The 27054-nt window shown below is 32.7% G+C and overlaps 2 protein-coding genes across 3 annotated transcripts in view; one reads left to right on the top strand and one right to left on the bottom strand.

Moving 5' to 3' along the window:
• Window positions 1-1098: 1098 nt before the first annotated feature.
• The window catches only part of LOC143201013 (cytochrome c oxidase subunit 5A, mitochondrial-like), a 72686-nt gene continuing 46730 nt past the window's right edge, over window positions 1099-27054 (bottom strand). Inside the window, exons 2-4 of the mRNA XM_076411857.1 lie at window positions 5528-5706; window positions 1977-2199; window positions 1099-1894 (exon numbers count right to left, since the gene is read on the bottom strand). Of these exons, the coding sequence (XP_076267972.1) occupies window positions 1796-1894; window positions 1977-2199; window positions 5528-5706 (501 nt within the window). The 3' untranslated portion in view covers window positions 1099-1795. The remainder of the gene's footprint in view (window positions 1895-1976; window positions 2200-5527; window positions 5707-27054) is intronic.
• The window catches only part of nompA (no mechanoreceptor potential A), a 39326-nt gene continuing 13686 nt past the window's right edge, over window positions 1415-27054 (top strand). Inside the window, exons 1-13 of one of the 2 annotated variants that reach the window (XM_076411849.1) lie at window positions 1415-1570; window positions 16159-16260; window positions 18363-18491; window positions 18549-18726; window positions 18790-18962; window positions 21146-21427; window positions 21486-21630; window positions 22001-22131; window positions 23135-23236; window positions 23297-23491; window positions 23557-23788; window positions 24849-25097; window positions 26142-26459. In XM_076411849.1, the coding sequence (XP_076267964.1) occupies window positions 18416-18491; window positions 18549-18726; window positions 18790-18962; window positions 21146-21427; window positions 21486-21630; window positions 22001-22131; window positions 23135-23236; window positions 23297-23491; window positions 23557-23788; window positions 24849-25097; window positions 26142-26459 (2081 nt within the window). In that variant the 5' untranslated portion in view covers window positions 1415-1570; window positions 16159-16260; window positions 18363-18415. The remainder of the gene's footprint in view (window positions 1571-16158; window positions 16261-18362; window positions 18492-18548; window positions 18727-18789; window positions 18963-21145; window positions 21428-21485; window positions 21631-22000; window positions 22132-23134; window positions 23237-23296; window positions 23492-23556; window positions 23789-24848; window positions 25098-26141; window positions 26460-27054) is intronic. The other variant, XM_076411850.1, reaches the window with a different exon arrangement.

The raw sequence follows: 27054 nt of genomic DNA, 5'->3' as shown, positions 1-27054 counted from the left end.
TGTATGAGGAAAAATAGAAATAAAGAAAAAATTATTGAAAATAAGAAGCGTTTCAGGCCCTCGGATCTGCTACCTAGTCTAGGGGATTTGACAAATATTTTAACCAACTGAGAAGAACCATAGAAACAGTTCTCTACAACATTTCTACGAGGTCTTATACGCTATAGATAGTGCTTAAAATGCAAACTGAACGACTCTTGTACTGAACGACCTCCGATTTTCTATCACATCAGTTCAGTTCATCAGTAACATTATATACAAATATCCGATTATTTTAGATAAAAAATATGTGAAAACATTGTACTTGTCTTGGAAATTTGAGCGTTACCCTCGATTTATCCCCCTTCCCCCAACAGGTTCTGATTTGGTTCCAATGGGACCATCTCCAAAGTGTACTCTTTCGAATAAAAAAATCATTTTGAAAAGCGGAATTCCATAACTGACGGAGAAATCGGCGAACATACATTAAAAAATATATACAGCCGAACATAGAATATACATCTCAAGCAGCTATAAATCTCATAGCAGAACATACATCTGCTCCTTTTTCGGTGTGATGTCGGTTAATAACGCATCAATGTCCGTTTAAGATGTGATGGTATATACATTTTTATAAAATCCCATCAAAATATTTCTTTTTAATTGTGTTAAATATACAAAAGTTTTCTTGCAATAATCACATAATAGAATAAATGTGGAACAAATATTAGACTTACTAATCAAATTGTAATCAAATTTATTAGATTTTTTCATGAAAATGGTGGTCTATACTAGTTAGTAAATTGTGCTAGATCTATGAATGTCTAATTTTGAGCTATTTAAAATAATTATTGAAATTAATGATATATATTTACTGTGTTTTTATAAAAAATGATAATACATTTTCAGTTAGCAATATCTATTAGTGAAAATACAAACTATTAATATATACAACTGTTAATTACAGACTAACCTAACTTTAAGAATTTTTCAAATTATTAATTAAAGATTCAATCTCTTTTTAAATCTAATCTCTCTATTGAAATAATTGAAAGACATTTCTTGTCGAAACCCATCAAACAATGTCTAATTTACAAATTACAATGTCAAAAACTTATAGGCGATATAAGAGCTCTATAGTTTAATGTATATACAAAACAAAACAACTAAAAACGAAAATAAAGCCATTTCAATTTAAATAATTTAACCGCTAAAATTGTGATGTAACAGTAGTTGTCAATTTATTCGATAAAATATTTAACTCGAAACCGACGACCCGACGGGGCCGCCCCTGATATCGGTGACAAAATCACCAAAGGTCCAAAATCATCGTCAGGATTATCGCGTGAGCGATGGCCAGTCAAGCTTTCCCGGAAACTGCTTTGTTCGCGTTTCCGCAGGGCTGACCAGGCTCCGGGCACTACCAGATCAACTGCACGGACCCGCTCATACTATATCAGTCCTTGTGTTGATGTTGTACTAACAACAACACCAGAAATATCGTGCATGAACTTGTCGATCGGCACAACTGCCCAATTCACACTGAAGAATCTCGATCGGTGAACATTGTTACTCCTGAGGATAATACTTGGTGAGTAGAGACTATTTCCTAATCTTTCGTGCTAGTGAATAGATCTGATTTTTTGTGCAAGTGCAATTAAGCGTCTTAAATAATCATCAGCCAAAATCAATAATAGTTCTTTGTATAACAAGCAAACAAACCTACGTATGATACTAAAAAAAGCCAACGTAATCAATGAACGTTTATTCTAAAAATAACAACGAATTATTGTAATGAAAGCGAACTAGTGAGTCACTAATAATCATAAACCGAATCTAACCAGAGTTCTGGCTTATCGTACCCGAGATTTTCAGGAAAATCGCAGCCCAACTCCGCAACGGTGGGGCCAACCTCCTGGAATATAGATATAAATCAATGTACAACGTGTAAACTGAAGAAAAAATTATTCAAGAACATTTGTGTTTATATGACAAACCTGAACAATATATGGATAAATTATATCCACATTGTTTCCGCATTTACATTTGACCATTTCCAAGAAACGTACTGACAATGCATAGTCGTTGAGACGTCTGCAAGCTTGCAATGCAGCGATAATGATTCTTGGCTCGGGCACTGAGTCGTAACCTGCCAAGTCGTTCATAGCTTGACGTACGTCCCAGCCATCGGCATCGTCACGACCAAAGATACACTCGTATCTAAAATAGTAGCAAATCCAATATATTTCCTTTCAGAGGTTCTTATAAGCTATGCTATATGAACTCTGCAATGTTAAATACAAAAGCTCTCTTTTTGAAAGAAAGAACACATGAGATTTCAATAACCTAGACTAATTAAATGGAAATATGTTTTCTAATAAAGATAATATTTAGAAACAAAAACCAAAAAAATATTTTAATAACACAGTCTAATTAAATGGAGTAACATGTGTTATGATGAAAATAATGTTTGGAAACAACAAACAAAATATTAATTCTTTTTGTTCTTAATGCTCTCTCACTACCTTTTAAAAAGCAACACAGGGTATTTACGAAACAGAGAAAGAACATTTTAATAACCTAGTCTAATTAAATAGAAATATGGTTTATGATAAAATTTAGAAACAACAAGATATTTAGACCCTTTGTCTTTGTTAATTCTCTCTCGATGTTTATAATAATCTACACAGACTCTTTGTTGCGAAATCTATCAAAACAAAATACGAGTGAAAATAAATATTAAATCATTCGTATGATATTTAATTATTGTAATATAAATAATGGTTATCAACAAGATCAAACAAATAAACATAAATCCAAATTAAACAGCATAAAATAAAACAACATATGGAAAACATTCAGTCGTCGCATACATTTAATCACTGTCAAGTAAATATATTAGAACTTTTACATTCACTATCTACAATTTAACAAAAATTTTCAAAAAATCACTATTTTATGTGTTACAATGGGTCGACCCAAAAATAATTTCGTTATTTTTATGTCTCTAATACAAGCTTTATTAAGTACAAACTGTAGAATTTCTATGATTTCTAGGCGAAAAACTGAACCAACTAATTCTCACAAGCCTCTTTTGAAACTATTTTTAAACTATTAAGACAATTTTACAGAGACCGGTGCAAATCGTAGTCGAACGGAACAAGGTCTGGTTTATACGGTGGATACATCAAAACTTTCCAGAAAATGTCTCCCAATTTTTGCCAAGCCCAAAGATGTATGTGGTCTGGAGTTGACGTGATGGGCGCAAACGCCTTTCCTATTGATTAATTCTGGCCATTTTTTAAATAGTCAGGCTTCGATCGAGTGAGTTTCTGATAGTAGAAAGTCTAATTAACGGTTTGATTTGGTTTGGTTTGGTCATTAAAGACATGCTCATGATGAATAAACTTTTCGAGCAATGCAATTCGAACACCGAGGTTCAATACGAGGTACTCATACCTTCTGAAATCTCCATTTTCAAAGTCCAACAACTATGACTGAATAAACGAATAACGCTACCTTTAATTTAGAATGTTCAATGGTCTGTTCAACGCTATAACTAATGGTTATTAGCAAAAATCGTATATAGTTTTTCTCTAACCTTTTTATATCAGCAAATACTGTATCTTACATAATCTTATTACTATTTTTAGAGTTTTAACTAATAATATGGTTCATACGATTGTCTCCAAAAATAAATTATTTAAAATGTTGATAATAATGTTACATCAATAACTAAGTAACATCAGTAAAAGTAAAATCAGTTTTAAATTTGTTATTAATAGTTTCACAATTCCTAATTATTTCAGTACATTGATAAAAAATTAGGTATAGATAATGGCAGAATTTCAAATGAAACCAGAAATTACCTTCCAATAAAAATTCAAAATTTAATAACAAAAAATTATGACAACAAATTTATAACTTAATTACAACACAACAAAAGTAATATTTGCAAATAAAGGAGAATAGTAAATTAAAATTAGTTCAATTTGTTAAACTGATTAAAAGACAATAAAAAATATGAAAGTTAAAACGAATACATGTACAATAGAATAACATAAGAAATTAATACAAAAATCACTGAGGAACTTGTATGTGATTTCAAAACATAGAATAACCACTTAATGCTAAATCTGGATAACTATTAAGTATTTTTTTCTTATTCAGATGAATAGCACAACATCATTCCTTCTCTTATAATATGAGTACAAATTGAATTCTGCAATGATTTAAACTCATACAAGATACTACTAAAGATATATTCCCATAAAGTTTTGAGTAAAATTGAAATTCCTTTTAAGTCCTCATACATTTTGAGGTTTAAATTCACAATTCGTAAACCACTGAAAGCACAACCAATCGTTACTCATCAATTTCTCTCAGTTCAATAAAATCCCAGAAATAACCAAAAAATTCTCGAAAATAACAAAAAAAAAGAAATGTGCCGAATAAAAATTATTAATACCTCAAATATACGCTTTCAAAATATGTCTAAATTTTTAAGAGCAAATTAGACTACGTAAAATAATCAAGTTTACTACTTAAAAACGTTTTTAACTCAACTTTACCTTTAAAATAATTAGTGAATAACTTTTATAATTGTTCCTGGTGGTAGTGAAACGAAAATGTGTTAAACGTACTTGAAAATTCGAGACCATATCATAACTAAATAGATTCGCTCTAATTAATCTACTTAATTTAATATGGATGCTATATTTTAAGTAGTAATAGTGATAATAGAATTACAATTACAAGATTCCTGCTATTTATTTTTTGACAATTTATTTGGTTTGTTAAAATTATTTCTAGTGATTTTCAGTTTCTCTCAACTTCAAAAGTTAATCCAAATGAGTGTTCGATTTATGGATCCCATCATTATAGTAATGTTCATGAAAATACCACTCCCTACCAACAATTACCTCTTCGTCTGATAAAAACCATTTTAATTGAAGACTTTGTAGTGTGAGAAGAACCAGAAATCAGAAGGAGCTAAATCGGACGAATAAGCTGTATGTTAAAAAAATTCCTACGAATTTCTTTTTCCAAACTTAATTTTGAACCAAAATCATGTCGTGTATTTTTACAATGATTTTCAACAGTTTGCGAACATATTCACCAGAGTCTTCAAAACCATTTCTTTATAAAAAAATAATCACTGTACGACATCTAAAAAGTCCACGTTAAATAGATTGTAAACAAATTGTAATTGACGATATTCAGACAGTCGCAATCTTAGTTCTGATATTGACGAATAGGATGATTCGTGAACTTATTGCAAAAACGATCGTATATTTTTATACTAGTCACCATTTATTAACTTAGTTTCCTCGTGAACCCTTGAGATAAATTCACAATAAGTAGTTTTAACGTTATCAAATCCTTGACCGTAACAGAGATAACGTTAATATTTACATAAGAATACTACAATATTTTATTACCACATTTTTAGTTAATTTTTATTAAATTGACGTAAAAACACGTGATTAAATATAATCCTAAGGGGAACTTATGTATGTGGGAATAAAGGAAACGCTTTACCACAGACCTACATATCATCTCTTCCACGGATTCGTCTTTAATGGCGAGATGGCTGATGAATCGAGACGTATGGTCAAACGTGATGGGAACTGGTGATGGGACTGGACGTAGGTGGGGTCGAGTGGGGTTCAATACTTGCCATAGTTGTCTCTTGATCGGTCGAACAAACATCCGTGCCAATGCCATCTGCAAAATAACAAAAAAAAATACATGTATTCATCAATATTGCTCAACTATCAGGCCTATTATTAATGTATCGACCTTTTCGCGTTTTTAACAGCACCTCATCGACTGACAAATAGAAATAGCGTTTTGTCAACACAGTTTCGTATCCATAGTAACATGTCTTAAATGACTTTTCATTTTGTACGGGGTGTTTTTACAGTGTCATTACGATAATTACTTATTAGGTACGTTGAAAAATATTTTGGCACCAAACTATTTTACTTGTAAGAATAATACATTGAATAATGATCACCTATTCATAAGAACTATTGAACCATTAATACCACATAAGTTACTGCCTGCTCAGCTACTTTTATTTACGTAACTGCTCATATATTTAATAGATTTACATGCTCTTTTTCTCAGCTGTTATTTTGACAATTTGTAATGAAATATTCTGACTGTCAATTAAAATATAATCTATATTTATTGTACAAAAGAATATACATTAAAAATTTATAAACTTAATAGAATATTAACATACAATACGAAAAAATATATATTAATCAACCAATGGAAATTAAAACAATATTAGAAAAAGGGGAATGAAACTAATATAACGTTTAAAATGACACCATGGCAACGGTTACCATAGTAACATAAATATGACGAACATAAGTAAGATGAATTTAATATCATTAAACATATCAAACTACCTCTTTTGAATAGAATTTTCTGAACATCTTATCAAAAATCATCTTATCGAGATTTTGGTGGGTGTCTAGGTTAACAAAGAAGTAATTATGCCAAATTGAAAAAATCAATCAGCTGTTTAGTTCTGGAGATCTTGTAATTATCAGTTACTGATATTTCGCTTCATTCAGCATTACAGTAGTAAATAAACATAACAACACATTTTTTGCCAAAATTAGTTTTCTTATTCAACATAATTCCCTTCAAGGGTGATACAGTGATACCATTTTTGTAGTACGGTTTGTCCTTTGCTTCAAATTAGGCCTCAGTTTCGGTGATCACCTCTTCATTCGACGAAAAAATTTTCCCAGCGAGCATTCTTTTGAGATCTGAGAACAGGAAATAGTCGCAGGGGGCCAGATCTGGAGAATACGGTGGATGGGGATGCAATTCGAAGCCCAATCCATGAATTTTTGCCATCGTTTTCACTGACTTGTGACACGGTGCATTGTCCTGATGAGGCAGCACTTTCTTTTTCTTCAAATGCGGCCGTTTTCCGCGATTTCATCCTTCGAACGGTCCAATAACGCTATGTAACAGCCACTTCTGATAGTTGATGGTCCTTCCTTTTTCAAGGTAGCCAATGAACATTATTCCATTCGCATCCCAAAATACAGACACCATAACTTTGCCAGCCGACTGTTGCGTTTTCCCACACTTTGGAGCGGTTTCATCGTATGCAGTCCACTTGGATGACTGTCCATTAGACTTCGGAGTGAAATGATAGAGCCATGTTTCATCCATTGTCGTATATCGGCCCAAAAACTCGGGTTTATTCCGCTTGATCATCTTCAAACACTGCTCTGAATCATCAACTCGTCGTTGGTTTTGGTCAAAAGTGAGCTCGCGCGGCACCCATTTTGCACAGAGCTTTCTCATACCCAAATATTCGTGAATGATATGATGTACACTTTCAATCGATATCTTTGGAATATCTGCTATTTCATTCAATTTCAATTTACGGCAAATCAAAATCATTTTGTAGATTTTTTAATGTTTTCGTCGGTAACAACGTCTTTTGTGCGTCCACTGCGTGAAATGAGTACCGGCTTCGGTACTAATTTCATCACGTCTAAACTTAGCATACCAATCCTTGATGGTTCATTTTCCTATGGCAGTGTTCGAAAACTCGGTATCAAGCCAAGTTTTTGCTTCAACTGTATTTTTTCCCTTCAAAATGCAATATTTTATCAACACGTCAAATTCCTTTTTATCCATTTTTTTCACAATAACAAAAATTGCTTCACTCAAAATGCTATAATTCAAAAACTAATGATCCCACGGCTGTCAAATTTATACACGCATATTTTGAGGGTTAGGACTAACTAAAAAACATATGGATTTAATTAGCTAGTAGCGCCGTCTATGAGCAGGACATTTCAATTGACCTGTTATGTAAAAAAAACTGGTTTCAACACCTCTCAACACTTGCTATAGATCCAAAAAAATGTTAAATTAAAACAACAGAGAAATTAATTGTAATAGGTCAGAGCACACACAGGACTATTACACCTCCTGAAAGCACCATAATGAAGCTGGTAATGTATACTCTAAAAGAGCATGACATATTGAATATGATCTACTATCTAACTCTGTCAACTTCCCAAAAAGCTTTTATTAATAACATAAATCCCATAACAATTAGTTCAAATGCGCCAAATGCCAACTATAACGTTTCATATCAAACCTCAATTTATTTGCTATTATATAATTGTCCAAATGTATCCAGACACCCAAAACTTTCTTCCAGTTAACCTAAAACCGGCCTAAAAGTAATAATCGGCCTAATCCATAAATATTTGAAATAATAAGTACAAAATAGAGTAGTTCAGAGTCAGGTATTTGAAATACCAATTACAAATTACATTTTTAAGAAATATTGAACACCAAATATGTATTTGTATTTCAGTTACGTATTTTAATTACAAGTAATTCAAATATGGTCCAACCTTGAATACTGCTTAACGTGGGGTTAACTTGGTATTAAGTGACCAATGGTGAACACAACAGTCACATTTATTATTAAAGAAATAAATTGTAAATGCCGAAAACTTTCAATGCATTTATTGAAATCTATCAATTGTTCTATCCTCAATATCAAATCTCAATATCCCTGTGTTATTCAAAAGTTATCATTAAAGGAATCTTCAAATTTAAGCTTCTAGAAGTATCAGATATGGAAAGTAATTACCGTAAAAAAAACATAATTTTCAAGAAAATGGAAAAATTTATTTCTTATTATTTGTATAAGTATTGTCCATTTGATTCTAAAAACGTTCACCATCATTTAGATTTTCAATTTTTATTTCAATTTATGGATGTCATCCCAAAAAAATTGTTTACCCTTTGAGCAAAACCATTAATCGAGCCATTTTCTAACTTGCTGTTTTAAGTGTTGCTCCACAAGCGCGTGTCCCATTGATGTGAAAAGATGATAATCGAACAGGCCAAGGCCTGGAAAATACCGCAAGTGCGATAATATATCCCATACAAATCTTTTCAATGCTTCCTTGACCTTTTTGCTTTATGAGACGGGGCGTTACATCCATTCTGGACGTTATTCGATCAATGAATTGTCCAAATTGATCACTTGTTATCGGTATCGATCACTATTAATTACTTTACCAAGTTTTAATAATTAATAATACACCACGTCATTCTAGTCCAACCGAACATCCAGCATTTTCTAGTGACCTAAATGATTTGGCCTTGGAGTCGATCGACTGACTTCACCAGGTGACAACCATGATCTTTTAAGCTCAGGGTTCTCAAAATAAATCCACTTTACATCACCAATCTGTACGATGCAGAAACCACTTTCGATCGTACCTTTGAAGCATCATTTCACAGACTATTTTTCGATTTTACATTTGCTTGTCATTCAATTGATTTGTCATCCATCTTCTCATATTTTGGATTTCCCCATTGCTAGTAACCGGTCGCTAATCGTATATTGGGTCACATTTAACGCTTCTGTCAGTTGTTTTTAGGTTTGGATTGGGTCTTTATCCAACCACTCTTGCAGTTTCGCCTCCTCAAACCCCACTTTGATTTTTCGAAACCACGCCTCACATGCTTTTTTTATTTCTACGGGTACGAAACTTGACATTTTCAAATAGGTATAGAGGTCAAGAGGTTAAAATATAATATGTATATACGTATAGATTGACACGTTCAAACCATACCATAGCCAACAACATCTATTCAAAAAACCGGTAATGACTTTCTGGTACATCTGGTATATACAAAGAATATAGAAAAATTATTGTTCCTTTTTACTGTCCGCTTTATCCTTTCGTGTGCATAGATACGGTTAATCGAATTAAACTCGCATTAAATAGATATCCGGTCTAAAAAAAAATTTAAAAAAGCCCAAATGTATTGCACAATATTTAACGCCATTGGCTTAAAAGTGACAAATTAATTGTAGCATTGCCGCAGTATAATAGGCGGTCACTTTAGCGCTGTGACATGTCCAGCATTCACCTTTCTAACATATCATTATGGTTTCGGTCGATGGCCCCCACCTCAGGATATAAGCTTCCGTTTTTCGTTGTGCGCTACGCGTTTAATATAAATACATTCTTGTAATTGCGCGCATTTTGATATGAATTTATTTCACGGATTCATTATGTGCCTGTCGTGCTCTCCATATAAAATAATAAGAGACGAAACATATTTTAATTAACAAAAACGGTATTTGATTACCATAATGAATAACGATGATTTTCTATTAAAAATTATTATATTTTAAAAAATGTAAGGGCCTCAAAAGAATGAAATTGCCGCAATAAGTCATTCAACCCAAAACAGAAGTAAAAATAACTAAAGAAAATCTATCTGGAAATTGAAAAAACTTAATGCATCATTGTGACCAACATGTTCTAGATATTTGTAAAATAAATGAAATTATTATGATTCCAAAACCTAGACAACCACCAAAGGAAAGAAATACTATGGCATTTCAAAAACTACAAGGCTAAAAACAGATCCTTAGAATACAGACTTGATTGAAAAAGAGTAGAAAAGCCTGAAAGTTTGCTTTATTCTCAGGAGAAGCCCAAACCTTCAACATAATAGGCTAACAAGAGGAAGTCTACTCAAGAATAAAATTAATTAGATAATATGTACCAGAAATCAATTTATTCCAACCAATTATTTATTTACTTTGCACTTGTGATGCATTAGAAATGGTAAATATCATCGCTACATTTGTTGATGATATTGCAATGCTAAATATTGGAGACAATAGCGAAGAAGTAACCAGAAAACTGCAACGGGCACATAATAATATAAATAACTGGGTGCTGAATAAAAATCAATGATAGTAAATGTAAAAATTGTACGTACACCAATAACCATGAACGGTATACTCTTAATACTCATCATATTATACAGTAACAACACCATCTCAGGATGAATCTTAATGCTAACATCCATGGGACTAAACATATGAAAAAAAGCAATAATTTATCAGACGAACTAAACATATGAAAAAAAGCAATAATTTATCAGACGAAAATTTCATTTAGTCGTACATAATAATCTGGTAATCAAAAAAGTTTTAAAACATATATAGACTTACGGATCTTAGATATGCGAATAGAAATATGAGTAAAATGCGAATTCTTCAAAATAAAGTACTAAAAAGTGTCACAGAAGCTATAAATGATATATAAATGACTATATATATGATTCAGGAAGTAAAGAAAATGGCAACGAAATTTTAGAAACTGAAGACTCCACATTCTAACTAATACCACTGTATAACATTGGAATAGGACGTAAACTCAAGATAATCAAAAAAACATCCCAGAAGTCATCCAATCTTACCCAGCCTGGTTACTGGCGTGACTGAAATCATTATCCTTGTCGGATTTTACACTCTTGTCTAGGACAATCACACATTTTAAACAAGCACAAACATAAATTTACGACCATGCCCAGCAGGATTAGAACCAAACATTCTATTTTGTGTAGAGTAGCGAAGTGAATCTAACAGGAAAAGTAAAGTGACCCTTCCTGTCACAATAAAGTGATTCTTCCAGTTTTAATTTATTCTAAAAACAAATTATAGATTGGTTAACAATAACCATGATGATAATGTATTAACAAATTCATAAAAGATCCATGTTTGATAACTATACAAACTGAAATCAACTGAAAATATTCCAACAGATTTGGGATTATTTCATTAATTGACTAATTAACCAAATAATGCTACCTTCATATTTAGAATATTATATAAGCTGTTACCTTTGTTACCTCAACTTGACCTAATATTAAAAGAGGCTGGTTTATCAGTCAGTTATGAAACCTATTTGGATTTATGGATAAGTCATCAAACCGACAAGTAACCCAACGCTGCTAGAACAAAGTTCTTTACGTCAATTATCTATGATTATCGCTAAGTAATTAACGAAAAACTGCTTGAAATCAAATGGATTCACGAAGTGTTGCAAGATTTTATCGTAAAACATGAAAGAAGGTTACTAAATCACAGCGACATGGAAGCAATATAGCTACAGGACAACGCACAGGAAATCAGTAGATCCAAGCAATCCAAACTACACGAACATGTATAGTGTATAAATATTACTAACAAATACCTTAATTTAACCAGTCTAATTCAGTTTTCATTTTGGAAATACACACTACGTATTTATCTCGCACTCTCCTAGCACTCTTAATAACATGTTTATATATAAAAATTCAGTTAGTGAATGATCCAGTGTAGAAATAAATTCGTAATAATAAGGTAGAAATAATTTATAATTAAAACTCTATGTAAGTAAAATGTATCTTATAAAGTATGTTATATGAAAAAATTCTGTCATTGAAACTGTCGACACAGTCGAAGTCATAAGAACCCTCCAAAATCAATTATTGTACTAGAAAATATTGATGATATACAAAAAATGACAGTGAATAATCGTTATATGACATATTATGAAGTTAAAGCAACCTTAAACATTGATTAGACATAGAAGATTTGCTCTAAATGGATTCCCTATAACTTCAGCATAAAAACAACTATATGCCCAAGACGCAACGGTTATATTTCAAATTATATCAAATAAAAAAGATGATGTGACAAAATCAATAATCCATGCATATAAGCCGAAAAGACAAAAGTAAAATTTCCAGTTGCTAAATAACGTTTTTTATATAATTAGTCTGAAGTAATCAAGTCACGCACAATCAAAGGCCCCTCGTAGTACTACCGATTCAATAATGCGAAGAATATCTTGTATTCATTGTTCACAAAAGGTATTTTGTATGAAAACCAATACGCATAATAAAACCTAATGATATTATGAAACGACCTTAAAAGTAGATCACCAAAAATAGGTATTGTTCCGGTTGTTTCCGGAATCCCACGTAATGTTAGAGGACATCGACCATTTTAGTTCACGATGAAGCATGAAGAGCTCATTAGTGTCGCGCTGACAACGAGATCCTCTCATTATAGCGCAGTACCGCTCTTGATTCCCCTTTTATATTGTTCCCGATACCGTTATACACGTTATCGCTATTTCTACCGTTTCGTTTATTGCGTCCTCATTGTTTCTATACGTTTTATTTTGATTTATCTTGAGAACATATATCGAGTTTGAATTTTCTAAAATATTTTTGGAATAGGCCTTAATAATAAAAATGAGTCTTTGCCTATGTATATAAAAATGAATTACTGTTCGTTAGTCTCGTCAAACCTTGAATAACCTTAGAATGGCTAGACTGATTTGGCTAATACTGTTTTTAAAATATTTGAAGAAGTCCTCAAAGAAAAGAAGAAGTTTATATGGCGAGAAAATGAATACCAAGTGTCAATGTAGCTATCATCAAGAGATTCTCTATCACAGATGATCCATATTTTTGTTGAGCAATTTTCATTTTGTCAAAACTGCCGGCCACTAATATGAAACAGCGATTAGAATATATTATGTATTTAATATTGAATATATTTTCGGCACTGACCGTTCAATACTTTAGCACGATTTATATTACATAAAAATGTAGGTAGTTTTTATGTACAACGATTCAATAACGTAAAAATCAAGTTGACAAATAATGACATATATGTCAAATATGATACATAGAGTAATATATAAACTGTTAACTTAATACATAAAGTTTCAGAATGGTTTTGAGAACGCCATTTCGCTGCATTTCAATGGTTGGTTTAAATTACCATTACAGATACCTGTAAAGAAAATATTTCATTAGGAAGGCGTTTCAATGGTTGATGACTTCATATACATCACATGACTAACACAAGATGTCACATTCTACTGACCAATTGAAAGTGAAATCCAAAAGCAATTTCTCAAAAAAAATCATTAAAATAAAATTCTACATAAATACAAAAATTATAGAATATAAAAATGCTAAAATATAAGATGAGATTGAGAGTACAACATAACAGGTCAATTGAAAAGTTCCCGGCCTGACACATAGATGGCGCTACTAGAATTAAATCCTATATTTTTTAATTAGCCTTAACCCTCAAAAAATGCGTGTATAAATTTGACAGATGTCGGATCATTAGTTTGTGAATGATAGCATTTTGAGTGAAGCAACTTTTGTTATTGTGAAAAAAGATGGATAAAAAGGAATTTCGCGTGTTTATAAAATATTACTTTCTGAAAGGAAAAATTACAGTTGAAGCAAGTTTTTCCATTTTGAGTTTCCGGACACTGCCCCAGGAAAATCAATCAACAAGGATTAATATGTTATGTTTAGACGTGGTGAAATGAGCACCGAAGACGGTGAACGCAGTGGACGCCCAAAAGAGGTTGTTACCGACGAAAATTATGGCGTTAAGGTTAATCGCCGAAAAACAGGCGCATTTGAAGAAAAGGAAAGTGCTGCTTCACCAAGACAATGCACCGTATCACAAGTCTGTGAAAACGATGGCAAAAATCCATGAATGCTTCGAATTGCAAAATTGTAAAAATCCACGAAGGCTTCGAATTGCTTCCTAATCCACCCTATTCTCCAGATCTGGCCCCCAGCCACTATTTCCTGTTCTCAGATCTCAAAAGAATGCTCGCTGGGAAGAAATTTTCGTGGAATGAACAGGTGATCGCCGAAACTGAGGCATATTTTAAAGCAAAGGACAAATCGTACTACAAAAATGGCATCGAAAAGTTGGAGGGTCGCTATAATGAGTGTATCACCCTTGAAGGGAATTATGTTGAATAAAAAATAATAATTTTACTAAAAGAAATATGTTGAGGACTTTTCAATTGACCTGGTATCTCCTGGAAAATATAATCCAATTATGTATTCATATTCCTTTAGAGCTATCAATTTAAGTAAGATATATTAAAGTTCCTATCTTTTTGTTCCTTCATACTAAAAGCAGCCTAAGTATGTGTCTACTAATATTTTATGTACTAGTCGAAGTGAACTATTGACCAAGAACTATAAACGTTTCTTCATCAGAACAATGATTTAAACAAAATGTTCAAAATAGAATTATATTGGATGCCATCCGACAGTCATATTTTTTCTTATCTTCTTATCTTATCTTAAACTCTTCTCTGATGTTAGTTTTCTATCAATTTAATTGAATTTAATTCCAAAGCTGTTAATTGATTTCCAAAGGTCTCAAGTTCGAGGCATTATTTATCAAAAAAAATCGATATTTTTTTATATTAAGGAAGAATATTTTATTTTGTAGTATCTTCATAGAAATATATTTATGAACACGATGGAAGAAGTAGGACTTATTTACACGTTTTATTTTGGAAATAAAATACAAATCAACCTTCGCGAAAATGGCAACTACTAATTAGGTGCTTGAATGTATTTTGATCAGCGATATCTATTGGTGAAAATACGAAGTATCAATTGAAATAACTGTTAAACAACTTAACCTAACTGTTAAGCGTATTATTACTTGTTATTTTTTTTAAATCTGCTGTCGAAATCTTTTAGAGCACTTTTCCTAAATGCGAATGTTGATTTCAACGATTTGAAAGTGGTGATTTTGATATAAATGACAAACAATAATCCTTGAAGGAGTGAGAAGTTATTGCAACTCATTATAACAGGCGATGAAAAGTTATCTGTTATGATAACCTCCAAAAGTAATGACACTCGAAGAGATCCATCCACATCGACACCGACGTCTTACTATTACGAGTGCTAAAACCGAATCAAACCATTACTGCAGATATTTACCGATGTCAAATGTCAATTCAAGCACACTGTGTCGGACTTGTGAAGGATACATTGTTGCGGCTTACACAGCGCCTTCTGATTACCACTGGTTCAGATCGATGCGGCATGGCTTGACTGATACACTATTTATAAATTCTGAAGAAGTGCGAATATGGATCTAAGATGTGGATCATTGCCCAACCAACATCATTCTTTCGAAACAGTATCGCCATGTCGTCAGAAAGATGTCAAAAAGGTGTATAAATTACGGAAAATATTGCATCAATTTTTCTCAATACATTTTTAAAACGAAAAAAATGTTAAAATAAAATCAAGCACCTAATACTAGATATATTCAAAGCAATCTATTAGAAAAAATTAAAATTATTTCCCCCAACCTAAAATAAACTTTAAAATTAGCTGATACAGACAAGCTTTTCTCAGATTTGGCCTAAATTTCCAACTCCAACACACTTCAAAGCTCATTTTAAAGTTACCTTGATTGATAATAATATTTTGGACCATGGCTGACCGTATAATTATTATTTATAGACCGTTTAGGAGGAACCCGTATCCGAAAGAGCCTAGCTATCGGATGCTCTTTCAGGTCTAGCGACCGAAAAGGTTAAACAAGACTGACCACATATACAGATTGTAAGTAATTTTCGCCGGACATAATGGGTTCATCCACACGTAAAGGTTTTTCATGTATTATTTGTTCGGTTTCATCGCCATAAAAGGTCATCCACCATCATTAATTGTAGAATAACCGTTAATATACAGAAACAATGATCTAATACACACCAATATGCATCATCATTTATCAGGTGAGCGGAAAGAATAAAATAAATCGTACTATATGGTGTCGATAGATGCTTGAACACAAATAAAATTTTATGGTTCTCGCGTATCAAGCAATAATCATCAAAACCATTTTATTGTTTTTTATGTAGATTAATACCAAATCATCTGTGTTAGTTCACATCTAGATGTAGATGCACCAGGTGATGGTAGATTTTCATATAGTTGATTCTACGACCTCCTTTTAAATATATTAAATGGATTAATTAAAATAAACAAAAATAACTAGAAATTAATTAAATATAGCTCCGTATTACGAAATATAAGAATACCTTATGAATGGATACAAAAGTTCGTTATATTTAAACAAAAATGTCTAAAAGATCTCAATAAGGCAAATAATGTGAATTACACAGGTCTGAAAAACAATATAAAAGCTGTTTATATTTGTGAAGAAATCTTTATATTTTTTTATGCTGTGCTATTATTTCATAGTAGTAAAGATATCTAATTTCAAGAATAGATCAAATTTGTATCGAAATTAATTAATGCAATAATATTAAAAAACTAATAATTAAATATTAGTATACAATAATAATTTCTAACGTCAAGACTAAGGCAAATTTGAATTCTATTTTATAATTTTTCAATGTTGTTTTTCGATACTAGATATTTATCTTACGATATATTATTTATTTTAGATTCTTCTTTTAATAATTCATCTTTAAGAAGTGCTAATAAGCATATATCATATAGTACGATGACTTATTACACATTAATTATATTAAAAAAATTATAGCGCCATATCTGGTGAGTACGCTGAGGGCGACACAACTCCCCATTCGAACTGCAATACTGTATCCTTCCTCAGACCAAGTTTTGTCATGCAAAAAGATGACGTCTATTACTCGCTATTGCTGGCCATTTTACAACAATACAACGGACAATATGCTTCAATTCGTTCAAATGAGGTCAGTAGACATCTTTAGCACCAATTCTGTTTGATTTTTGCAACATTGCTGATCCCATCATATGAACAGGAAAACTTTATTGTAGCAATGACTTTTCCCCTTGGGATTGATGTAATAGATTCACTTTTCGTTACCAGTCATAATACGCTGCAGAAAATATTCTTTTCTGGTAAGCGTTGAAACGGCTCAAATAGAATCTTTAGTCAATTCGTATCATAAGCATTTTCCTACTTTTGGACCTTTTCCCATGACTTTAGTTCATCAACTACTAGGCAATAGGTCGTACAATGCATTATCTTCGAACTTTTCTTTGTCGTAGACTTCAAAATCGACAATTCTAAATATTCGAAACAATTAAGATATAAGAAAGCAGTACCGAAAGTCGAAAATGCCGAACAATTTTGAGCGTTACATCATTAACGTCTGTATAAACTGAATAATTCAACAATAATTCATCAAAATCTGTTATTCTACGTAGATAAATGTTAAAGCCATCGAATTTAATAGTTAGGTTAGGGTATCAACAGTTCCTTACATACCTCGCGTCTTTTCATCACCAATCAAAATGCAATGCACGTAACTTCAATACATCAACTTCAATAAAGCAATGGTTACGAAAGATGGATGAAACTTGACACATTCTACTATTACAAGGAAACATAGTTGTGGCTATGTTAGTCCATCATTTATTAACCAACAATGATTTTGGTATAATTCAGCTTTCGATGTGGCTTGGGTTGATTAATCCTATTCCATTCTCAAAAATTTGTAATATTTTAAACCCCTATATCAAATCTGGTCTGTAACTTATTTTTGTAAGCTTTTTTTGTAACTACCACCCTATTTTTAAAATAAAAAGTAAGATTTTTTCTTGTGAACTCAATATTATCACTTCATTTCTTAATTATCCTTCAAAATAATAAATCAATATCTATAAAACATGACCAGATGTAACAATACCTAAAAAACTATTCTATATTTTAGATTTCAAAGTATGTCCAAGTAGTCTGGGTGATAAACCACGCAAGTAAACCACAATGAAACATTATCCTTACATTCCCAGTATGGTGCAAGCTATAACTGTCCTCACAGTATTGAAAATGATGACCAAAGGTACCTAACAACACGAGACTCAAAAGGTTTCACCGATCGATCAACCGCTATTTTCAGCTCAAACTTCATGCGGATCCGGTTCAATAAACGGCAAAATCTTATACGAGCGCCTGCCGAACATCCAACTGCAAGGCTTCGATGATGACGTGGTGAGAGATACCGCTCCGCCATTCACCGTACTCGAGAAATGCCAAGACATGTGCCTGAGGGATCGATCATCAAATAACATAGTCCGGTAAAAGTGAAATTGTTGTTTCTTTTTACAATTCTCGACGGCAATTTTTGTTTTATCTTCCAGACAATGCGCATCGTTTGATTTCCAACCAGGTAGTAGGATAGCAACGTTTAATGGAGATCCGCAGTATGAAGAAAGTACATGTTATCTTACCGGGGAACAATCGCGTCCAGAAGGCTTGGGAACTTTGATGCTGGCTCCTAATAGTATTCACTTTACCGAAGTTTGCATATCATGTAAGTATTATTGAATGTCTCGTAAAAATATTTATAATAAGCAGATCTTCACCATAATCTTATACCAATAATCGAGTAATGCTTTTATATTAAGATAAGGTATGAAACTATAATGTAGAACTTAAAAACAATTTTAAATTTAATTTTAAACATTTGTGTTTAAAAGAAAATAAGTAAGGACTAATTGTCCCTATGAACAGATAAAATTGTCGGTTTAGTCGCATTTTGTAGATTGTCATCGAACACTAGATCGATTTCTCAGAATATCCAGTGCTAAAATAATCGTGCTATATAACATATCCCTCCTGAAGATGCGACCAAAAGATATACGTAGTCCTTGTTACATCTAGATAGCTTATTGTTGCTCTATTTATGAATATTACTGTATTTATCAATTTTCCATGGTATACCCTATATAGAATGACTTGTAATGGTAACAAAATCTGTCTTTGGTGGCTTTAGGGTGTAACTGCAATGCTTGTATCTGGAATCCACGGTTCTTCACAGCATAGATATTTCCCAATTGTAATAGCCATTGGCTAGGGGTCCTTGAGCACCCTGATTGATTTTACAGCTTGAGCTGCGATACTTTTTCCTCAAATTAACTTAAATATATCGGAGAGTGTTTCGATAAATTACAAAAGAATTGCCAATTCAACGTTAACAATTAATTCAAAAGAAAACAGACTTCTGATCTCCTCACCATCATGGAAATATTGCTTAGAGCTCCAGTTACGAAACGCGTACGAATTTAAAACAAAAACTTTTCATTTACTTGAAATATCATATATGCAATATAAGAATACATATGTACAACGTGGGGAGAACGTCCAATTATCATTTTGATTGTCTATAACTTTGCTCAAAGAAAATATAACTAAGTTGGGTTTCCTTTTTTTTCGTCATCATTGGAAAATTATATCGGCTAAATGGTTACCGCGATTCGCTATGTAACTTTCGGCTCTTTTAAAGGCATTTTTATGACATCCTGCAATATATAAGGCTAAAGTTTTTCAATTTCGTGACGAATATAGTCTTTAAGATGTTGAATCGTTTGGGGCTTATTCATATAAACTTTTGATTTAAAAAAACCATAAGAAAAGGTCTGGTGCTGTTTAATCCGGAGATCTGATTGGCCATGCTGAATCGCCACTTCGCGAAACGAAGACTAACTTGAAGACTGTATATGCTGTGGCCCAATCTTGCTGAAACCACATGCCCTCTAGTCCCTGCTCCTTCATTTCAGGCACAAGAAAATTTCGAATCATGTCTTGGTACCGTTCAGCAGTAACAGTAACTGCAACACCTTAGTTATTTTCAAATAAAAACAGCAGTTTTTTGTGGATACATTGCTGTTTCATGAATTAATTGAGGATTCTGTATTTCCCAAAATTGACTGAAAAACGTGGCTGCTGAGAAAAACATGGACTTCATCGCTCATTAACAATTTAGAGGAAAAATCTAAATTTCACAAGACAGCCTTAGGATTGCATTACTGTATTCAGCTCGTTGATCAGGGCCTCTCGGTAGCAATTTCTGGACTAATTGAATTTTGCGAGGGAACATTTTCAAAATTCGCCTTAAACTGTGTGAAGAAATGTATAATTGGGAACCACGTCTCCGAATTGATGTTTCTGCAGGCACAGGTTTCGCTCACAACAGCCACATTGTCAGCGTTACGAGACCTCCGTTGTCTTCCAGAACGAGGCATGTCTGCTGTGGTATCGTACTATCTAAAATTCGAAGGTAAACGAAAAATTGTTGTTTTGTGAGGCACTGGACGATTAAGATATTTTTGACGCAATTTCCACTGAGTTGCAATAATGGAACGATTATTTTTAATAAATATTGTCACTATTTCTGCTCGTTCTTATGGCGTATATTTATCCCTAATAAAATTTGGACATCTACACAACACAATGGATAAAGTGAAACTGAGCTAAACGTCACCAAGATGGCGAACAATCAAAATGGTAGCGGGACTTTTGCCCCACCTCTTACATGAATATGCCTGGATGATTTCTCTATAGTTAGTAGTTTTTTATGTATACAAATCAGTCAGGATTATACCTTCAATTAATTTTAATTATATTACTTCGTTAACTATAAGGCCACCGTTTTCACATAAATATTAAACCCGATTCACATGAATCTTTGTGATTATTTATAACGATGTAACACAGCTAGCAGGACGGAAAGAGAATGTCCCAACAGGAGATACGTTTTCGAACGTCATCCTCGCAAGAAACTGAAGCTTCCCCCAGCAGATGTTAAAGAAATGACAGCCGTAAACCGTAGCGAATGCGAAGATAAGTGCCTGAATGAGTTCAGTTTCGTGTGTCGCTCAGCCACATTCGACTTGGGCTTGAGGACTTGCACTTTGAGTAGATTTACTCGCAGAACTCATCCAGAACTATTGGAAGATGATCCTGATAGCGATTATTTGGAAAATACCTGTTTAAATGGTAAGTATGAGGCCCATGTAAATATATTGAAAATGTAAATAATATAACTTCATTATAGCGGAGAGAAGATGCGATGGACTAGCAGTATTTATTAAGGAAGAAAATAAACGACTAGGTGGACCCTTCGAAGTAGATCTGTTCACCAATTTAACACTGGAAGAATGTCAGGTTATGTGTGTCAGGGCCGAAAAGTACCTTTGCAGGTAAGCAACTTGTGTATACGAGTAGATTGAACGTGTATCAGCAATTATGAGCACCTTACAAGATCTTAAATTGATTTTTCTTGTTGGTAATCAACTGAATCAAATTTCGTAATTTAAGTTTGAGATAAAAAAAACCGGATTAGTGAAGAGAAAACTATTGGATTTTATATCACAACACACCATCTCACAAGGGTATCATTGGGAACGTTTTTTAGTCAAAAACTCAATAAATAGTATCCAACAACTACAACATATACATTGAACGAATCATTTTGCTACCTACAGATAAATCAAAAATAAAGAAAACAGACAATTTAACTAAAACCATTAAATAGTCAATTTGATACAACAAATTATATTTTTTGACTAGATCAATTGAATACGATGAAATGACGAAACAATGCACTCTATCAGAAGAAGACTCAGTATCTCAGAAAGATGACATAGGCGTCGCTAGTAGTCCGACACATCATTTTTATGACTTTGTCTGCTTGGATAGCCGTAAGTAGTCTAAAATGCCACTAGTTTAAAACAGAGATACCTCAGGTTCAAAATTGGATTTCTATACTTGCGTATACTACAATTACTTAATTATTATTTTATTTACGAATTATCAAGCCACATTTATTAAAAAAATCAACTGATTTTTATTTTGAAATAATATTGTACTAACACGAAAAGTTTTATTTTATCTTTCACTTATATACTGTATTTCTCAATACATCTCTACCTAAATTTAATAAAAACATCTATATTTATTGAATAAAGTTTAGTTAACTTTGTTTTTGTTGATAAGAATAATATGTGAGTACCTTTTTCTCATAACATTTAAGGAACTTTATTTATATTCAGCATATCGCTTAAATCAATACATTTATACTTAGAAACACAGTGACAACATTGAACTGCAAAAAATGTTGGTTATTCTAGGCTTATATGAATATAATTTTATGTTTTAGTAGAATGCTATTTTTACTTACACATTATAACGCTGGTGATAGCAAGAATTATTACAAAACTGTCAAAATGTTTAAATGATACATTTTTCAATAATCCACCAACAAAACTTAACAAAACCAACCAAAGTTGACAATGGATAATGATTAAATGTCTAACCATTCTCTATTATAGTCTTTATCTGTGCATTTATCAATGAAAAATCTTTCACTATGTCCATCTAATACTGTCATCAAGAATATAAAATAATTTTATGAAATCTTTCAAGCCAATTGCTTAATGTTTCTGAGCAACTGTAATATATTTTCAGTAACCAATGTTTATCACTTTCACTGATGAAAAACCCAAAATAAAAGTTAGAAAACTTTTTTATCAAAATTATTGCTATATTTTGTTGTGACTATAGTTAATTCACCACAAATTTGGTGTGGTATAAGGAGTTTCAGGAAACCTAACTATGTTATTTGTCACTATTTTAAAACTGATAAAATATCAGACATCAGACTCAGATACAAAAGGGTATTTTATAAAATTCACATATTTTTAGCGAGAGGATCAGAATATCCAGACAATTCTGTCACATCCCATTTATTTAGTGACAAGAAACCAGATACAGCCTTCCAACGTTACAGAAACAGTCGTTTAGGAGGTAAGCATTTCTAAATACGTAACATCAGTTACTAAATAGTGTAAAACGTTGATTTTATAGGTGATCACAACTCTGAAATATCCGGAAGATCATTGAGCGAATGCTTAGACGAATGCCTGAGACAACCGAGCTTCCAATGTCGGTCAGCTGAATACAGTGAACGATACAGAAGCTGCAGACTATCCAGATTCAACCAGAGAGATGGAATGAGAATTATTTATGATGCGGATTACGATTATTATGAGAATCTCATGCGTATGTATTAGATTACTTTTAACCAAATTGAGCATTGGGATAAGTAAAATGTTTTATGGGGTTAGTTGGTGGGGAAGGTGATGGTACAGGCTCACGACCTGACAGTGGGGGTGTCTACCATGGTAGTGGAGGAGATGGTGGGTCCTATCGTCCAGGTGGAAGCAGATATCCTCCAGGTGAGCGTTATCCCATCACTACAGGCAGCAGATATCCACCGCATGGAGGTTCAGACTCAGACTATGATGACAGATACTCAGGAAAACCCTCATATTCCGATAGATATCCAATCGATGACAGGTAAAAAATAATTTGTTGCATCAGTCATTAATCCGCCACTCTAGCATGCCTCTGAGCTATATTTCTTTTAAACATCTTCCATTCACATAGAAAAATCTCAAACACATATATATTTGAAGATAATAACCGTCGTTACAGTAATTGTTTCTTATTTTATGAAAATAAACCACCGACTACCAAATCAAGATTATACGACAAATGTGAATGCAATGTTGAATATTACATCGTACTAATGTCCAAAGATATCTCAATATTGCAATAAGCAATGATTGGGAGCGTGTAAACGTCTTTAAGAGAATTAAAAAGAAACCGAAACAGACAATAATTACGGATGTTGCGTTCTTGCCTAAAATTATTAGCATTGAATTGTAAAAATAATTACTTCTATTCATATTAAATAATTTCTAATATTAAGTTTAATTCCACTTTTCACTGAATACCATACAATAATAATATAATATTATATATATATATATATATATATATATATATATATATATATATATTATTTAACATATATAATTTAACGGTGTATTAATCAACAAAAGTCATCTAGTCATTTTCCTTTGTAGAGCCTTCCTTGGTGCATATCTCCTAGTGAGATTATGTTCACCTGATACTGACATATATATTATAGTTTAATTTTCTATCTTCTTAAGTACTAATAAGACATATTTTTGCCAACTAATTTTTGTCTTTATCATGAACAAAGTAAAGAAACTTTTTCATTAAATAATTACTGTATTTTGTTCTGCAGACATTTTGCAGTTAAAATTATTACCCAGCAACCAGTAAAAAAACTAACACGTCGAAATGTTGCCGAATCTTCCGATTTACAACGCTTATCGATTTAGAAATTCTAATTATTATTTCTAATATTTTGAAGAATTTTGCAGACATTTAGCAACATGGCGCATCGAATTTGATAAGCTGATTCGGTTATATATTTGGGCGCGTAAGATTTCGATATCTAAAAATCTTCATATTCAGATTTATTTGAAGGAAAATTTCATTGCAAGCATAAGTAAAATATATCAAAGTCGTTTTCTTAAATTTACAGATATCCTTCTGATAGATATCCGAGCGATCGATATCCATCTGACAGATACCCCGGCGACCGATATCCATCCGACAGATACCCGAGCGATAGATACCCATCCTCTGACAGATATCCTTCGGATAGATACCCACCATCTGATAGATTCATACCGGCCAAATATTTACCAACCAGACCAGTAGGACCTTCTAGGTACCCACCGTCAGCTAATGGAGACAAATATTCACCAATAGATGACAGAGACCGTGATAGGTAACCGTAATTTTGCAAGTATTAAATATGTGAATACATACATTTAGTCTTTTTTTCTTAATAGCACTAATATTAACCAATACAATAATAATTTTCTTTCAATGTTGAATTCGTAACTTTCACCGATTAGCGATTGATGATCACAAGTCAATATAAACAACTTAAATCAACTGTTAAAACCGATGGTCTTGACATTTCTCTCCATAAAATAAGGGTATCCAGACACCAATCATGGAATGTTCAACGCAAAATCAAATGTCAAACAATTTTAAAAACTCATGATGACGCTGCTTCATTATATCCCAAATGTGAGTTTTGGTTTTAACGCAGAATGGCCTGGAGGAATCAAAAAGTTCGAGCATATAGACTCAGTGGATGAAAACCCAGCTTAAACTCTCAAAGGATCTTCAAATCGCTTAGTAGTTGATGAGTCAACTGTTTCTAGATGTTTAAATACGATGAAAAAGATCTAAAAGGAATACAAATGGTTGCCACACAAATTTCTGAAAATAAAGAGTTTTCTTGGAAGTATTGTGACCGGCAATTAAAAATGGATCAGTTATGACAATCTCAATTATGAAATATCATGAGTTAGGTTAGGAGAGCCATCCACATCGACACCGAAGCGGAATATTCATGGCTATAAAGTCTTGCTGTTCAAAAATACTCGTAGTGGCATCAACATAATATAGTGAGCTACCAAAACCGAATAAAACTCTTAGTATAGATGTCTACCGATGTGCAATGAACAAAATGGACAACGAAATGTGGTTGAAAAAAACAATCAATAACCAATAACAGAAAATAATTTATAATATATAATTACCACTTGTTTAGTTCGATTAGTTGGCACACGGTTTGCCGAACGTCGTTCTTTCGATACGGTATTGTCAGAAATATGGGCAAAAAGTTGCAGAAAAGGACAAAAATTATTTTGATTCTCAACAAATGTCTTTTTAAAATGTATAAATCATCAGAATACATGCAGACACCTAACAATATCAACAGATTTTCTAAAAATGTTTAATGCTCTTTTATATTTAGGTATCCTCTATACATAGGACCTTCCAGCGAAGGAAGCCTTTATCCCCGACCTAGACCAAGCTATAACGGATACGGAGACAGATACGGAAGTCGATATGGCGACCGTTACGACTATAAACACGACAGTTTCTATGGCGATCGTGTAGGAGGACGGGATAGAGATCGATTCGGATCTGATCGTTATCCGGTGGGTATAGGCAGGTATCCATCGGACAGGGACCGATACGGAGGCGGCAGAGACAGAAACCGCATAGACAGAGATAGATACGCAGGTGGTTATGGTAGCCGGTACGACGGGGAAGACAGATATGGAGGAAGGTAGGTAATAATGTTAAATATTACTCCGGAATTACGTTACATAACTATTTTCTATCACTTGTCAAACTTGGTTGAAGCTATTGCTCACTATAATTTTGCAGATTCTCAGGAAATCTATTCAAACGACTATAGATAAACTGTAATTGTACGTTCATATTTTCTCCGGGAAATTATAATGATCCCTAAAACCTGGAAAGTCACCAAACGAAATAAAAGCTTACATATATCACTGCCGTCAGTAATACCAACGGTTTTTGAAAAACTCCTGTCGAAAAGAATAAAATCGATCATAGAGAGAAAAAACCTAATACCAACACATCAGTTTGGGTTAATTAACAAGCATTCAACAATTGAACAGGTCCACATAATAACAGATATTATTGAAAAAGCCTACAAAAGTAGAAAGTATGCTCAGCCATATTCTTAGATGTAGCACAAGCCTTCAATAAGGTTTGGCATGAAGGCTTTTTTCTAAACCACAGAAAATATTACCAAAGCAACACCCCGAAGTACTAAAATCATACATTATAGTCAGAATGTTTATAGTAAAACAAGAAGAAGCTTACTCTACAATAAAGAAGCAGGTGTACAAGAA

The sequence above is a fragment of the Rhynchophorus ferrugineus genome, unplaced genomic scaffold, assembly GCF_030347505.1.
Source record: "Rhynchophorus ferrugineus isolate W39M unplaced genomic scaffold, kcgeb_rfMv2 rfM8, whole genome shotgun sequence".
NCBI classification, from domain to species: Eukaryota; Metazoa; Arthropoda; class Insecta; order Coleoptera; family Curculionidae; genus Rhynchophorus; species Rhynchophorus ferrugineus.
The sequence above is the reverse complement of the archived record's forward strand: the minus strand, read 5'-3'. Positions and strand labels throughout refer to the sequence as shown.